The sequence below is a fragment of the Aspergillus affinis genome, assembly GCF_023601865.1.
Source record: "Aspergillus affinis strain CMG 70 chromosome Unknown NODE_57_length_199529_cov_86_754292, whole genome shotgun sequence".
Taxonomy (NCBI): domain Eukaryota; kingdom Fungi; phylum Ascomycota; class Eurotiomycetes; order Eurotiales; family Aspergillaceae; genus Aspergillus; species Aspergillus affinis.
The window spans coordinates 24,897-39,321 of record NW_026515838.1 but is presented as its reverse complement, the minus strand read 5'-3'; the positions used below and the strand labels follow the sequence as shown (position 1 = coordinate 39,321).

Here is a 14,425-nt window from a genome sequence, read left to right as displayed (position 1 = left end):
TTGGTGACCTGACGTTTAGAGGTCTGCGTCCTCCTCGTCGGGCAGGGGCATCTGCGCGGCGGCGGCCATCTCGTCGTTGTACTTGGCAAGGAGCTCGGGGTCGACCTGCACCTCGGGGGGAGCGAGAGCAGGGGCAGCAACGAATTCCTGAGGGCAGGGGGTGTTAGTGAAGAGTCCAGAGGTGCTGAAGGAGAGTTCTAGGAGTCTTACCAGCTGAGGGTTGCCGACCAGCTTGCGAGCGAGCCACAGGAAGGGCTTCTCGAAGTTGTAGTTGGACTTGGCGGAGATGTCGTAGTACTGGAGGTTCTTCTTGCGGTGGAAGGTGATGGTCTTGGCCTTCACCTTACGCTCCTTAACATCGACCTTGTTACCGCACAGCACGATGGGGATACCCTCGCAGACACGGACGAGATCACCTGCAATTCATGGTCAAAAATGCGAACGAATCGAAAGCCTCAAAAATTGCTGGATGAACTTACGGTGCCAGTTGGGGACGTTCTTGTAGGTGATACGCGAGGTCACATCGAACATGATGATACCGCACTGGCCGTTGATATAGTAACCATCTCGGAGACCACCGAACTTCTCCTGACCGGCCGTGTCCCACACGTCGAACTGGATCGTTCCCAGGTTCTGGCATACAGGTTAGTCGAGCGAAAAAACAAGGGCGGTGGGACGACCAAAGCGGGGTCGCTGGCGGGGCATACGGTGGTGAAAGTAAGAGGGTGCACCTCGACACCGAGAGTGGCGATGTACTTCTTCTCGAACTCGCCAGTCAAGTGACGCTTGACGAAGGTGGTCTGTAGTCGATCAACGTTAGCGATATTCCATGTCGATGACTTGGTAGGCGGGAAGAGAAATTTTTTTTGTTGACAGCGGCGGGGAGTGGGATAAACAAAGACGGCTCGACAGATTCTATTGCCGAAGACGGCGACAGGAGTCTCGTATCTGAAGACATCGATGCATTAGAGGACAAAAATGATCTAACTTGCCTTTCCAGTACCACCGTCACCGACAAGGACGAGCTTGAAGGTTGGTGGGGCCTGCGCGGCTTCAGCCATAGTGATGGTTTATGTGAGGTGAAAAAAAGGGCGAAAAAAAAGGATTAGAGGTGAAAATAAGTCGGTAACACGAAAAGACGTGTATTCGAGGTCGTCAAATAAAGGCGACGGGAGGAGGGCGATGGAAGAAGGGGTGTGCGGTAGAGCGACGTGAGGATAGGGAGGAACAGAACGAAAGGCGATTTTGGTGATGGAATTTTTGCCCGTCGGTCGTCCAACCCCGTAGGTCACGTGATATTGGAGCCTCAGGCATGCATGCCCCGCGGGATTGCGGCACAAAGCGGTCGATCCAGGCAGACAAAGGACAAACCAGACGGCCTGCTTATTCTACGGCGCGTTTTATTATTAGAACCTCTTTGACTCGTACTCAGACGGTGAATGCCTCTCGTCTGCATTATTATGTCGGTTCTGGCACCAAATACTAGTCATAAGCCATATTCAAAGCATGTCGCCATGTCTCATCCCTCACCCGAGGTTGAAAAAAATAAAGAAAAAAAAATAATAATAAAGACGCTAATTTAACCTATTGCATCACCGACCAACTTCCTTTTCATTCCGTTCACAGAGGGACCAGATGACAGCCCAATAGACCTCGTCCACCCCAGTCACGGCGTGGTGTAAGCTCCAGGGTCAAATCCGCACTGCTGCCCAACTCATCTTTCCTGATAACCTTCACGGGGACGGCTCGCTAAAGGAAGTCAGTCAGAAGGCTTAAGCCTAAGATGCCGGACATTTGAACCCGCCAATAGAATTGAACGCATAGGAAATGGAAAAGAGGGGGCCATGCTTACGCCTTCGTTTTGTTGAACGACCTCTGCAACTTTGGCTAGACATTCATGGTTGATCCAGTTCACAGTTCCAAAGCTGCGAATAGTATCGCCTGTTTTTAGACCGGCCTGATCTGCGGGGCTTGCAGGTACGACACTGTTCACTCTTGCGAACGCCGGCCCCAGTGCCCCTACATTCGATAGAGAAGTATCATTCGAGTCCGACCGCGTTCCGTTGGTCCCGGGGACGCTGTCGGAAGTCGTAGAGCCCTGCGCGCGCTGCAAATTCGTAAATTGTTCGTGGACTTTCTTCTCGAGATTGGTCATGACATCTTTGTGATCGTTGCGAAGTCGGATGATTTTGGTTCGAATCGTACGGACTAAGATAGATTCTTAGTAGATATACCAACACGTTATTGTTCGCTGCTTACTTTGGGCGATGTCGATGTCGTCTCGTGGGTATCCGTCGAAGGTTGTGAGGGTGGTGTTCATGTTCACGCTATGCTAGAGAGACGTATCGTCAGTTATGTCACGATAGCGATTTGAGAGTTGTAAACAAGAGAGAGTGCACTAACCGAGCTAAGGACACCGCTGAGCGTTGATAGCTCTTCTTCGATGCGTTCCTTTTCCTGCATCAAGTCGGTCATCGAGAGCTTAGCCAGATCGCGAGGAGCCTCTCCGGACGAAGGCCCGGAGGACACTGTAGGAGCGTGGATGTTATCGTCCATGGGGATGCCCATTCTAAGAAGAGTTAAGACAAGTAGAGCATGATTGGGAAGGGTTGAAATACAATGAAATCTAGTCAAGAGGGTTGTTTGCGACAGCTATCGGTTTGGTGGGTTGCGTCAATCTGGGGAGTTGCGCAGCGTTGCTGGGCTTGGCATGGCCAAGGACTGAGTACTGCGGCTTGGTACAGTACTACAACTTTAGGTAAGATCAAGGTCTATAGTTAACTATGCAGTACGGGCCTACATATATACTTAAATGAAAAATTCAGATAATTTTACAATTCTCTTACAGTTCATCATAGATACAATTTCCGACCTACTGCCGCTAGTACAAATCTAATCTTCGTTGTACATATATTCAGATGTTTACCATTGTTGCTGCCCGAAATGTTGTTCATGACTGAGGCACACTTCTAATTCATCTCGATTGCTTCCTGCTTTCTCAGGCATTCTAGGTCAAGGTCGTGACTTCCACTTTCTCTTCGTACTCTTTGGCTCTTCTCCGCCAAGGCACACTCCGCCAAATCCAAGACAATGTGTTGCTTTTGTATTTTCAACCGGACTTCCCAAATGCTTTCCCTTATTCTCTCTGATACCACTTCGCTCGTCAATTATAATGACTGACTTGGAGGAAACCGCGCCAAAGCCATTCCCCCTTGTGGAACCCTATGACCTAGAGAGACTTGTGGACACTAGCAACCTCCTTGAATCTGCGGATGGTGTGGCTGGTTTTCTCCCGTTCAGGCGATGGGTGAAAAGTTTTCGAGAAAAACGAGAGTACCCCGGGCAGAAATGTCAGAGATACGTTGAAGGCTGGTCTGACACTTCATCAAGTCGCTGCGAGAATTCCTTGAGTCTCTCAACTGGAAACGGGGCGCAGGAGCTGCAATGGGAGGCAATGTCAAGGCACTCTTCTCACCTAGGCACAGTGAAAACGAACACAATGAGTATCACAAGCCAGAGCGTCATGAGATCAAGAGGGGCAACCCAGAGTACAACTAATTATAGCGCCAAATCGGACATGCGACAGTCCACGGAGAGCGCAAGACCTGTGAGCTGGATCATGGACGAAGAGGCACACAACCGAGCGGTCAAAAGACGCAGAGCGTTACGGGAGATAATAGTCACCGAATCGGATTATGTGCTTGGATTGAAAGCCCTTACCGATGTATGCTTCTTGACCGGGTGACGAATTCTTGAATTTTGTCCTCTTAGTTGACGATCGCTCTTCAGATCCTTCTCCTCTTCTCGGCAAGACAGGAGATTTACCGCAATCTCCAATTGATACGCGGAACACACGACGCCTTCCTGACTCGACTACGGACCGTGACGCCTAGGTCATGCCTCCCCGGGATGGAGCCTGGACAGCCCATACTCAGCAAGACACTGAAACACTCCAACACAGTCGACCTAAGTTTCAAGGCTTTCCAGAACAGATCGACAGGGACTCGCAACCCGAGCGCAAGGCCAAATCTTCGCATCAAAGCTATAACTGCGGAAACTAACGAGGCGCTGGAGGTCGCCCGTGAGATTGACAAACTGGTAGGTGAGGGTTGCTCTGCTCGTCTGTCAACGCTGACAACTTGTGCCAAAGTCCATGTCATTCGTAGTATATAAAGACTTCTGCAGTCACTACGAGCAGTTAATGCAAGATATGGATCTCTTACGTCGCTCGGCACCCAATTGGCCCATCCTCGACCAAGGCATCGAAGCTCTATCCAAGTCAGTGGCATCCATGGAAAGCCGGACTCTGGAGCCAAACAAGTCCATGTCTTTGAACGATCTCCTCATCAAGGTTAGTCAGGAGTCACACAGTTAGGACTGTACAAAACTTTCTGACTTAGACATCCAGCCCATCCAACGGCTTTGCAAGTACCCACTGCTGCTTCAAGAGCTACTCAAGTGGACCCCTATACAGGACGATCCATCTGCTCACGATAGCATAAGAGAAGTCTTAGAATGCGTGCGAGCCACGGTTGCCCAGATCAATGAGGCACCGAGCAATCCCATCAACAGGAAACTCGCCCATCAAACGCTTTTGCTGCAAAACATGTTGGAGTTTCCCAAAGAGGTAAGATGGCCCAGGCAATTGCCCTACAGGGTCTGATTTACTAAAGCCTAGGCCTTACAGACGTCCTTGCATGATGTTTATCGTGAACTAGGGCCAATAAGTCTCTGTGGCGTGCTCCATGTGACTTACCAAACGTCCAGTCATCTGATGGGTGGCTATATGGTTTGCGTTCTGTTCAAGAATCATTTCTTTCTCGCAAGAGTACAGGATGACTTCCGAAGGCTCCATGCAGTGATGTGTTTATACACCTCTGATGTAAAGATTGATACACCGAGAAATGGCCAAGGTAAGGCATGGTTAACCTTGATCTTTGACCTATGCTAAACGGTTGACAGGATTGTCTTGCCATAAGTGTTATTTCTCATGGAAGCTAGTATTCCAACACGAAGATAAAAGATTCGAGCTGGTTTTAAGCGCCTCAAGTGCAAACGAAGAGAGGTTATGGAAAACAGGACTGCTGAAATCCGTAGCGGCATCAGCTGATGTGCAGAGACCAGTCTCTTCCGGGCAAAGTAAATATTGCTTCTTGTCTTTGGGTCTCCAGCCTCTGGATAGCGGCAGACCTTCGATTCATTCATTGGCATTCCCCTGGACAGAGTCCAATTTACAGCATATAATTATCAAAAAGACTCATTGCCCACATAAACTCGGAACCGCCGACGTTGAGACCGAAGGGGTAACTGAACGACCAAAGACGCCTTCGTCACCACCTCTGGTACTGACGAGCAGGAGGCAGGAGCGCGTCCGGCTAGAACGGGTGATTTCACCCATTTACACCCGTGATTCTCTCCCTTATCCTGGAATGATACTGACGAAGGGCGATATTCTGTTTGGGTCCGGGTCGGTTATGAGACGGCTCAGCCTCCGCCCAGGGATACATAGGCGATCTAGCTCTGCACACTTGCCCAGTCGCAGAACGATCGAAGAAAATCAAGAAAAGGCAGAATCCGCAGACGATGGTCATATAGATGAAGTGGTGCAACGCAAATCGGAACACGATCCTGAAAAAGGGCACATGCTACCCATTTACAGCTTTGGAACGATCGGACGGAGCAAGACATTGAGGCGCAAAAGCAGTTCTAGGCAGCCTTCCAGCCCTGATTCGCAAATTTGCATTGGCAAGGGGGAGGGAAGCCATGAAAGCCTTGAAAGCCCTTCCATTACATCCTCGATCCGGACGATATTCAATTCGATGTCTCTACGAAAGGCAAAGAGAAATCGCCGTATGGGCTTGGCTGGTGGAGGGGGATGATGCAACCGGTATGGAGACGGGGCTGCAGTATTGCATCAAGGAGCATGACACAACTGGTCGGGGAACGTTACTATTCTATTCATGTCGATTCGATGGCTGCGGGGCGTGGGCTGATGATGTGGTGCTTGGCGAGACGTAATGGCCAGAATCACCAGGGGAAGATCGTAATGAGTGAGGGAATCCGGATAGCCAGGTGAGGGAAGCACCCCACCGGTGTGCAACAGAAGGAAAGAAGTGGCTCCAGTCTGATGGATCCCTTGCAAGAGAGAACGTTTACGAAAGCCGGGCAGGCTATGACGTCGAAGCTCGGCCACACCCTCCCATCCCACCAGATGTCCTTATTTAAAGGCCGTCCCTTTGGCCTCTCATAGTAATTAAGTATTATAACCAAAATATCACTCCACTGAGACCATCTTGACCAATACTGAGTCTTTTTCTCCTGTCTTTTTTGATACCCAAAGTTCATTGTTCTTGAACTCTTCCCTCTCCGCGTGATTGTCCCCGCCCTGCCAACCTGGTGACGTCATTGACCGTTCATACTTAACCTGCCTGCACCACGCCATTCTCTCCCTCTCCTCTTCATCTCCTCTGTCTCCTTTCGATAAACCAATTACTCTCTAAACAACACTCTCTACACTTCCAAAATGCGTGCCAACGACGCCACCACCAAGATCTTCTACAAGGGTACCTCCGAGGACTTCATCGTCTTCGTCGATGACGTGAAGATTCTCGAGCAATGGCGCCAGGACCGCTCCATCGCTCTGTCTAACGTGCTGAACGGCTGGAAGATCTTTGTTACCCACAAGTAAGTCAATGTCTCTAGTAAGCTCCTCTATCAAGCCCAACTAACATCCCCCTCAGGCACGGCGCCCAGGGTGTCCTCGACGGAGCTAGCAAGGCTACTCTCCAGAACGAGTTCGGAACCACCGACGAAGACACTTGCATGACGAAGATCCTTGAGAAGGGTGAATACCAGGTGACTGCTGTATGTGCTGACCCACTTCAATCTTTACTTAATACTTTCAAAGTGGCATATACTAACCATCTCATCAACAGGGCAAGGAACACCAGGGTGATACCAACCTTCGCAACGGTCCCGCTATGATCTCGCGGTAATTTCTAATCGCCGTATGACGGATGCCATTTTTCTGGGAATCATGGCATGATCGGCGTTTTCTTCTACTTTGTTCTATTTTTCTTTTTTTTTATCGACCCGAACGTTTCATGGGGTCGCGGGATTGTTGATCAACTTACCTAACGGATACTACTGCAATATTCTACGAGGCATGATGATTTGAGGTGTTTATTGTGTATGTTACCCCTAGGATTAGGGATGGTACTGCGGTTTGATATGGTAGATTCTTGCATCGTTAGATAATATAGCATTTACATAACTATTATTATTTGCTGGGTTCTTTTCAAGTTAATTGTAGTTTCATTTGGTAGAAGTTTGCTTTGTATAAATAGTCATGATCTATATCAAATCAATTCCTTCTGTTCCTCTTCGGATTTCTTCATCTCCTCTCGTCGCCCAACCACCCACGTCCCCAACTCATTCCACACAGCCTCTTTCTGCGCCATCGTCATCCCCGCCGCCAGCCCACTCGTCGTCGTAGCCACAAACACCGGCGCCCCATCCCACCCCTCGCACCGTCCCATATTCTCCCCTTCCCCCTGCCATCCATACCGAAACTCCTCCTTCCGGATCCCTCTCCCCCTCCGCACCCGCCAGACAGCTTCCCAGATACTCTTACCCACCAAACATACCGCCTTGGGCCGCTGAGCCGCCACCTTCGCTTCCAGCACGGGCACACCCGCGTCCATCTCCGCTTTGCTGAGCATGCTGGCGTCTCGCGTCGGGCGTTCCACGATGTTCGTGTTGCCGACGTTGTAGAGATCCGGCAGCCGGTATGTGTCTGAGGGGGGGTGGCGGGTGGTGGTTATTCCGGATGAGTGGAGGAGTTTCCAGAAGAGATTTGAGGGGTGGGCGTATGCGTATCCTGTCGTTCCGGTTAAAATGCCCGGGTTGACGCCGACCAGGAGGAGGGTTAGGTTTGCGGGGATCGTGTCGCGGAGGAGAGAGGATGTTGCGGGTGGAGATGAGGAGGACGGTGTGGCTGTTCGGGAGGTGCGTGTGCGGCGAGATCGTGTTGGTGGTTTTGTTTTTGGAAGAGGGTTGGGTGATTGTGGTTGTGGTGAGGATGCGGAGGATGCGGTGGTGGTTGATTTAGAGCGAGTCGTGTTCGTGCGTGATGGGAGGAGTGGGTTGCTCTGTCTCATCTTTCTTCGCTTGGGTGAAGGTATTATGGAGTTGTTGTTCGAGAGATCTGGGGTTTGGTCTTGCGCTTCTCTTCGTTTCGAGCCCGAGCTTGAGCCAGAACTATTATCATCCTGTAGGATGCCACTCGACTCCAACTTTATTTTCTGTTCTCGCCCACCGTTCACGTTCTTCGACGCGTGGAAAAACTGATTCAGTCGCCCATTGAAGCTGGTCAGCTTGTTCACGGGGACGTCGTTGTCGTCATCGTCGATAGGATCTTGTTTCGAGACATCTTGTATCGTGCAGGTATACTCCGAAGGGGGCATGTTTTTCTGTTTTGCGATGCTTGCACTATATTTTGTTATATTAGTAGGCTGCGTGATTAGCGTATAGAGCGAAAGAGGTTTTATATAGCTGGTGGCGAACGGCTTCATTAAAAATCCTTGATTCTGGTCCTTTTTGGTTAAAAGTGAGCATTGTCCTTGCGTTGGATTCGAGGGGCTAAACTTGATCGGGGAGGACGGTTGGCGGGTTGGTCACGTGCTTATGCATAGGTAATGTGAAATTTTTTTGATGACTCAGGATGCATGCATAACTACTTGGTGCGTAAGGAATGTGCTGGGATGAGTTGGCTGCAAAATAAATATAATTGCATTTGGAACGAAGCTTATCATCTCGGTTGTTCGTTGAGCTCCTATATTGTGTAGTATTAGGAATGATGTGGACAGGTACAATGGAGTTACCGTACTTGATCACCTGACGCACGCCCCCACCTGACGCACGAATTTTACCTCAGCACCTACATAGAAATGAAGCTCTAGAGCCACACACATTTAGTATTATATAGAGATTTTTAGAAGGTTGAATAAATGCATTATAATGAAGCTATTTACAATATTCTTTATTGCCGAAAGCGCTCAGGGAGGCGGATCTGCCTACCGCGGCGATTAAGCGTTGGGGGGGGCTCATCAACAACCTCAGGTTCTGCAGCAGCTCTACCACTCGATTTCTTTCCTTTTGGGGTTGTAGGGACCTTATTCTTGCCTGTTTGAGCGATATTGATGTCATTTTGAAGCTGTGTATCAGCTTGCTTAGCGAGCTGATCATCCCGCTTTTTCTGCTTTCTTGCCTCTGCCTCACGAACCCGCGTTTCTCGATTTAAAGCGCGGATTCGTTTACGTTCTTCAATCAAAAGCCTTTGATCTTGCTTCTCTTGCTGTTTACGAAGCCTTTCCTCTTCTTTTGAAGCTTTGGCGAGCTGTATAGCCTCATCTCTTTCTGCTTGAAGGTCACGAGCTTGCTGAATCTTCTTAGGAGAGTAAAACACCGCGTAGCCGTCCTCAGGGGCCCGTAATTCAGATAAAAGAGGCTTGCCTCGCTGACGCTTCTTTTTCTCTTGAAGAAGGGCCTCTTCAAGGCCCTGGCAGCGTAGTTTTAAGAGAACATTCTCTGTAGACAGACAATGCATCGTAGAACTTAATTTTTTGGCCTTTTGATCGTATCAGTCAACAACTGCGTGCTTAAGAAGCCTCTCAATCTTCCTCCAATCCTCTGCACCAAGCACTGAGCGAGATGACTCACTAGATGAAGGCCGATTATCGTCATTCCGATTAAATCGCGATAGGACGATATCAGGATTCAACGGCCAAACACCTACCGATTTCCACGAAGAAGCGATATTCTCAGCAGATAAAGTGCTCTCCCATGACGGCCAAAAGAGGCGAAAAAAGTCTCTTTTTGTGATATGACAAAGTCCTTGAGATTCATGCAGAAATCGTTCTAATCTCTCGCTATACGCTGTAGAGAGAGGCCCGAAGATTCCAACGTCAAGTGGCTGGAGCGAATGCGTAGAATGAGGCGGATAAGTCATTAGAAGGATCTTATTTGCCTCACAGTATTCGAAAAACTTCATATTGACATGAGATCCGTGGCCGTCAAGAATAAGAAGCCTCCAACGCCGCCTCGCCTTCGCTTTTGTCTCTCGATCGAATACATCTCGCAGCCACGCGTATCCTAGCTCGTCATTCGTCCATCCTGAAGGCGAGGATGCAAAGAAGCAAGGATGAAGAGAATGATCGAAGTCCTGCAGCCAGGAATCTTGAAGTTTTGAAGAGGCAGCTTGGTATATAAGACCCGGAGATAGCGAGGTTCCATCCGCGCAGATACAGGCGAGCGTTGTAATCCATTCTCGATTTCCATCCTGAAGCCGTTGCTTCATTCCATTCTTCTCGTATAATGGTTTAGAGAAGATTCTCTTCGCTTTACTGAGCATTCCGATTAGGAAGCCTTTCTCATCCATATTATAGATATCTTCCTGCTGTATATCGTATTCCGAGATCTTGCGAGTCAAAAGTTCAAAATATAATGCGTAATTCAGCGCAGAATCAGCCTTTTTTCGAGAGGAATCGATCCCAGTTGTGTAGCGAGAAATAAGATCATCACTATATCGTTTTATAAAGCGGCTCGGCCACTGTTTTCCGGGACGATTACCAGAGATCTCGTGAGCTAGATTTCGCAGCATTTCAAATGATATATAAAGGCCTTTTTCGCTCAATCGATTGATATGAGAAATAAGCACTTTCACTTGCCGATCATTAAGCAATCGTTGCTCCTGGTATTGCTCATCTTTGGAATGCTGAACGCCGCGGAATCTTCTTGATAGCGTTGACCTATGAATTCCATACTTTTTCGCAATAAAAGTAAGTGTAGGTCTATTTTCAAGCTTCAGGGAGTTTAATTCTGCAATCGCCTCATCAATAGGAGCCATATTGATGAAGATATTGAGGTTTAAAGATGTTCAAAATATCGGTGTAGAATCAATTTTCGTGCGTCAGGTGGGGGCGTGCGTCAGGTGATCAAGTACGGTATCGCAGCTGTGGCAAATGTGCCGTTGTATATTTAGGAAAGGCACCACCATCAGATTATAGTAAGTCAAGGATAGATTCTGTTGAGTTATGTCATATCTATTGACTGTGAAATGCTGATATTGCTACATTATAATATAGAGCACTGTAAAATTGTCAAATTGCAGGAATCCCGTAGGTTGATCGCCTGCATCGTAGACTGGCCATCGCTGGCAGCTATTCTTTGTGCCACCCAAAATCAAACGCCATCCATTTCCCAGAGAACCATTATGCCCAAGCCAAAACTAAGCCGTATATCATGCTATCTGTGTCGTTAGGGTCGTGAGTGGAATGTATGCGTATCGCAAAAAGAATTCATGATGTTATGTGTTGTTATACTTTGAGGGATCGTCGTTTCGGTAACGTCCACGGCTCCGGACATACAACCTAGCAAGTGTCAATGAAGAAATTCCAGGCTGAGTAGATGATACAGGTACATACCTCTCCTTCGCTATATGCCCAAAAGTAGACCCCAATGCCAACCAGGTAGTATATCGCGGGATCCGTGCCTTGGTAGAGAAGCGCTGATAGTAAAGCGCTGAGCGGATAGAGGATAAGTCGCATTTCGATGCTGCGGTGGGCTAATGTTCCCGCGAAGTATTTCAGAGGCCATTCCCAGGCGAGGCCGAGTAGGCCCATTATCAGGTTGAGAATCTGCAGAACCGGAACGGGCGCTACGGCGCCGTTCAGGTTTTGGGTGATGAAGTCCCAGAATACTTTCGGCCAGATGAATCCCTCGATGGCGGCGCCCACTTGGTCTGCGAGGAAACTCAACCGTTAGCATCTCTGATCTATTACTGAACAAAGGAGGGTAGAGAGCAGGTGCATACAGGCAGCAGCCGTGAGGATGATCAATCGGCCCCAGTGGTTTTTGATTAACCTTCCCATGATTTGGATTGGAAGACAAGATGGTGAATGCGCTGAGTAGCTTTCGTCCCGCGAAAGGTGAAGATAAATGAAGGGTATTAGTTCCTTTCAATCGCTCGCCTTGTCAATGGAAGTCGCTCGTATGGATTTCTTCGACAAGGACATGGCAAGGTGAGTTAAAAGTAGTGCGATGGGGAGATAAGATTTCGAATCACAGCAATCACATCCGCACAGACAGTCAATACGAGGATGAAGCGTTTAACGGAGACGGAGTGGGAGGAGTCATGGCATGGCCTGTCATGAAGAGGGAGCGAAGGATGCGCATTACATACTCCGGACTCCTCTTGTTCTACCAGCGCCAACCGAGGGACCGCCACCACCGCATCTCTCCTCCTTTCTCAACCGCTGCCTCCTCTACGCCAATCGCATGACAGCGCCCACCGAGTCCCCTCTTGGCTTCTTCACACGTTCAGAGCTTCCGAGACCCTTGATTGGACCTGAGAGGCCTTGGGAAGAAAGGACCCCCCCCCTCGACCAGGAAATCCTGCGTCCTGCTACCTCCATGCACGACCATCCGGGCATGAACAAATGAGAAGCATTAGACGCTGGAGACTAGCGACCAGACGGAGCGTGACGGTGGAGCGAAGCATGCAGGAGATTTGCGGGAACACACTTTAGCGATACAATGTGTCACTTGCACCTTCTGATTGATGGCCGTCTTTCCTGTGAAGACTCGACGCGCGGGGCATTCGCAATCTGTCTGTTTCCTTTTTTATCCTCCTGGGCGGCGATTTTCGCTGATGCTACTCTGCCTTACACCGTACACCTGTCGCATCTCTTGGCCTTGGAAACGGGACGGTTTCGATAGGCGACAGGGCGGATGGCTGAATGGAATCAAAAAAGGGACAGATGAAAGCGAAGTAATCTTATTTCCTGAATCCTTCCACAGTCACAGGCACAATCACAGCAGAATCTCACCATCTTTTCCATTCGGAAGTTTACCCCCCTCCTGAGTCTTTCTAACCGACTAGGCGACTACTCAGTACGGAGTAGAGGAAGATCATTGATGAGCTTCCTGACAGGGCGCCAAGTTGTCGAACGGACTCCCAACAAATGTGACGAGAATTCAATCGTGCAGAGCCAAGTGGGCCAAGATCCTGCCTTGCATTCATCTCGGATTTATTCCAACTCGCTCAGCGCCAAGCACCAACCACCCCGTACGATGTCAAAGGTCATGTTCGGAGATGTCTGCTGCTTCGGACTAGCCTGGACTAGCATCTCTGATAGCATTCTAATTTTGGCATTCAGTTAAACATCACCTTCAATTCAACTCCCTCCCTTGACGCTTCCAACAAGTTGCATTGCTGTGGAGCACGAAGCCGGGATGCTAGGATCACGCTAAGACCGTGTGACGGCATGAGCGCTTGCAGAACGCTTCTCATAGGGTCAAACCATTCTGGGGTGGCAGAGACTCCACCGTCCACGAAGCAAATCATCTATTTTAAAGGGCATATCATTTTACAAGCTACGGTCTCCACGGATACGCCAAGCGACCACCGGCTCCCAATCGCTTCCAGCTTATCCTGGCACCACATGGTTTCTTTGTGCGGTGGAATCGCCAGGGTATGAGAACATGGAAAGAAGACTCAAGAGAAATAGAAATAGCAAACCAGCGGGCCTGGTGTTACTATTCTTGAACCCGCGGCCGGGATAGCCGCTCGAAACAGAAAGACCAGGCCGGTCGGAAGGTTCATGGCGCAATGTGATGGATTGACATCGGTTCCCCGGAACGTAGCTGAAGGATTGTGCTCGGAAGAGCAAAAGAATTGGCCGTGCGTTCATCTGGCAATTCTAGCAAGAAGGAACAAGTCATACGACGCAGTGACGAGCACCAAATGTGGCTGCAAGAGGGTTTTCTCTCGCGAGGAAAGAAGAGCCTACCATGAAATGTCCATCCACGGCAGGAGTGACGGTTGGAAATGAAGCCCGTACTAGGACCTGCAGCGCTTCAGCAACGTTGCCCAGAGCGCCGGGGGGCATAAATATAGCAGCGCGACTATGCTATTTAGGGTCTTTTGCCCTTCCCCTCCCCTCTCGCCTTCCCTGCACGTCTGCACCCCAAACCATTCCTCCGGGAACCACAACGCCAGCCGTTCGAAATTTTCTCATCGTCGGACCTTCTCTCCCCACCCACATGCGTTGTCTCCGCTGGTGATAACAATAATGCTCCGATTGAGGCGTACTCTTGGCCCCCAATTGACCCGAGGTGCCACTTTCTGATCGATCCGTCATTTGTCTTTCGTGGCTTTACACGAAGACCTTGACTGGCGGTCTTGCCCCTTGAGACCAAATCACCCCATGAAGCCATATGAGAATCCTTATCCCAAACGAAAAAAGAAACTTACTATCTCGTTTTTCAAACTCGGGACATCGAACCCGGCTGCACTCTATGCCATCATCGTCAACCATACCCCTCAACTTGGACTTTGACCGTCTTTATTTCGCTCGGCCAACCT

The 14,425-nt window shown here is 49.4% G+C and overlaps 6 protein-coding genes across 6 annotated transcripts; 3 read left to right on the top strand and 3 right to left on the bottom strand.

The window, feature by feature from the left end:
* Positions 1–15: 15 nt before the first annotated feature.
* Positions 16–2,568, bottom strand: KD926_008554 (GTP-binding nuclear protein GSP1/Ran; the record flags this gene model as incomplete). The annotated part of the gene is made up of 8 exons (XM_053101290.1): positions 16–147; positions 211–416; positions 480–633; positions 708–800; positions 1,633–1,749; positions 1,853–2,208; positions 2,260–2,332; positions 2,404–2,568. 8 exons carry the CDS (start codon positions 2,566–2,568, stop codon positions 16–18), a joined length of 1,296 nt encoding a protein of 431 aa, XP_052955091.1.
* A 604-nt stretch (positions 2,569–3,172) lies between these two features.
* Positions 3,173–5,410, top strand: KD926_008553 (putative Rho guanyl nucleotide exchange factor; the record flags this gene model as incomplete). Its single annotated transcript, XM_053101289.1, has 6 exons — positions 3,173–3,724; positions 3,790–4,098; positions 4,151–4,351; positions 4,409–4,627; positions 4,679–4,913; positions 5,322–5,410. The coding sequence occupies 6 exons, from the start codon at positions 3,173–3,175 to the stop codon at positions 5,408–5,410; spliced, it is 1,605 nt and encodes a 534-aa protein (XP_052955090.1).
* A 1,113-nt stretch (positions 5,411–6,523) lies between these two features.
* On the top strand, positions 6,524–6,995 carry KD926_008552 (SBDS family protein; the record flags this gene model as incomplete). The annotated part of the gene is made up of 3 exons (XM_053101288.1): positions 6,524–6,684; positions 6,741–6,864; positions 6,936–6,995. The coding sequence occupies 3 exons, from the start codon at positions 6,524–6,526 to the stop codon at positions 6,993–6,995; spliced, it is 345 nt and encodes a 114-aa protein (XP_052955089.1).
* A 363-nt stretch (positions 6,996–7,358) lies between these two features.
* On the bottom strand, positions 7,359–8,465 carry KD926_008551 (mismatch-specific DNA-glycosylase; the record flags this gene model as incomplete). The annotated part of the gene is made up of 1 exon (XM_053101287.1): positions 7,359–8,465. One exon carries the CDS (start codon positions 8,463–8,465, stop codon positions 7,359–7,361), a length of 1,107 nt encoding a protein of 368 aa, XP_052955088.1.
* A 575-nt stretch (positions 8,466–9,040) lies between these two features.
* On the bottom strand, positions 9,041–11,930 carry KD926_008550 (uncharacterized protein; the record flags this gene model as incomplete). The annotated part of the gene is made up of 4 exons (XM_053101286.1): positions 9,041–9,628; positions 9,797–10,528; positions 11,484–11,800; positions 11,873–11,930. 4 exons carry the CDS (start codon positions 11,928–11,930, stop codon positions 9,041–9,043), a joined length of 1,695 nt encoding a protein of 564 aa, XP_052955087.1.
* Positions 11,931–12,036: 106 nt separating this feature from the next.
* On the top strand, positions 12,037–12,340 carry KD926_008549 (uncharacterized protein; the record flags this gene model as incomplete). The annotated part of the gene is made up of 2 exons (XM_053101285.1): positions 12,037–12,080; positions 12,148–12,340. 2 exons carry the CDS (start codon positions 12,037–12,039, stop codon positions 12,338–12,340), a joined length of 237 nt encoding a protein of 78 aa, XP_052955086.1.
* Positions 12,341–14,425: the final 2,085 nt, after the last annotated feature.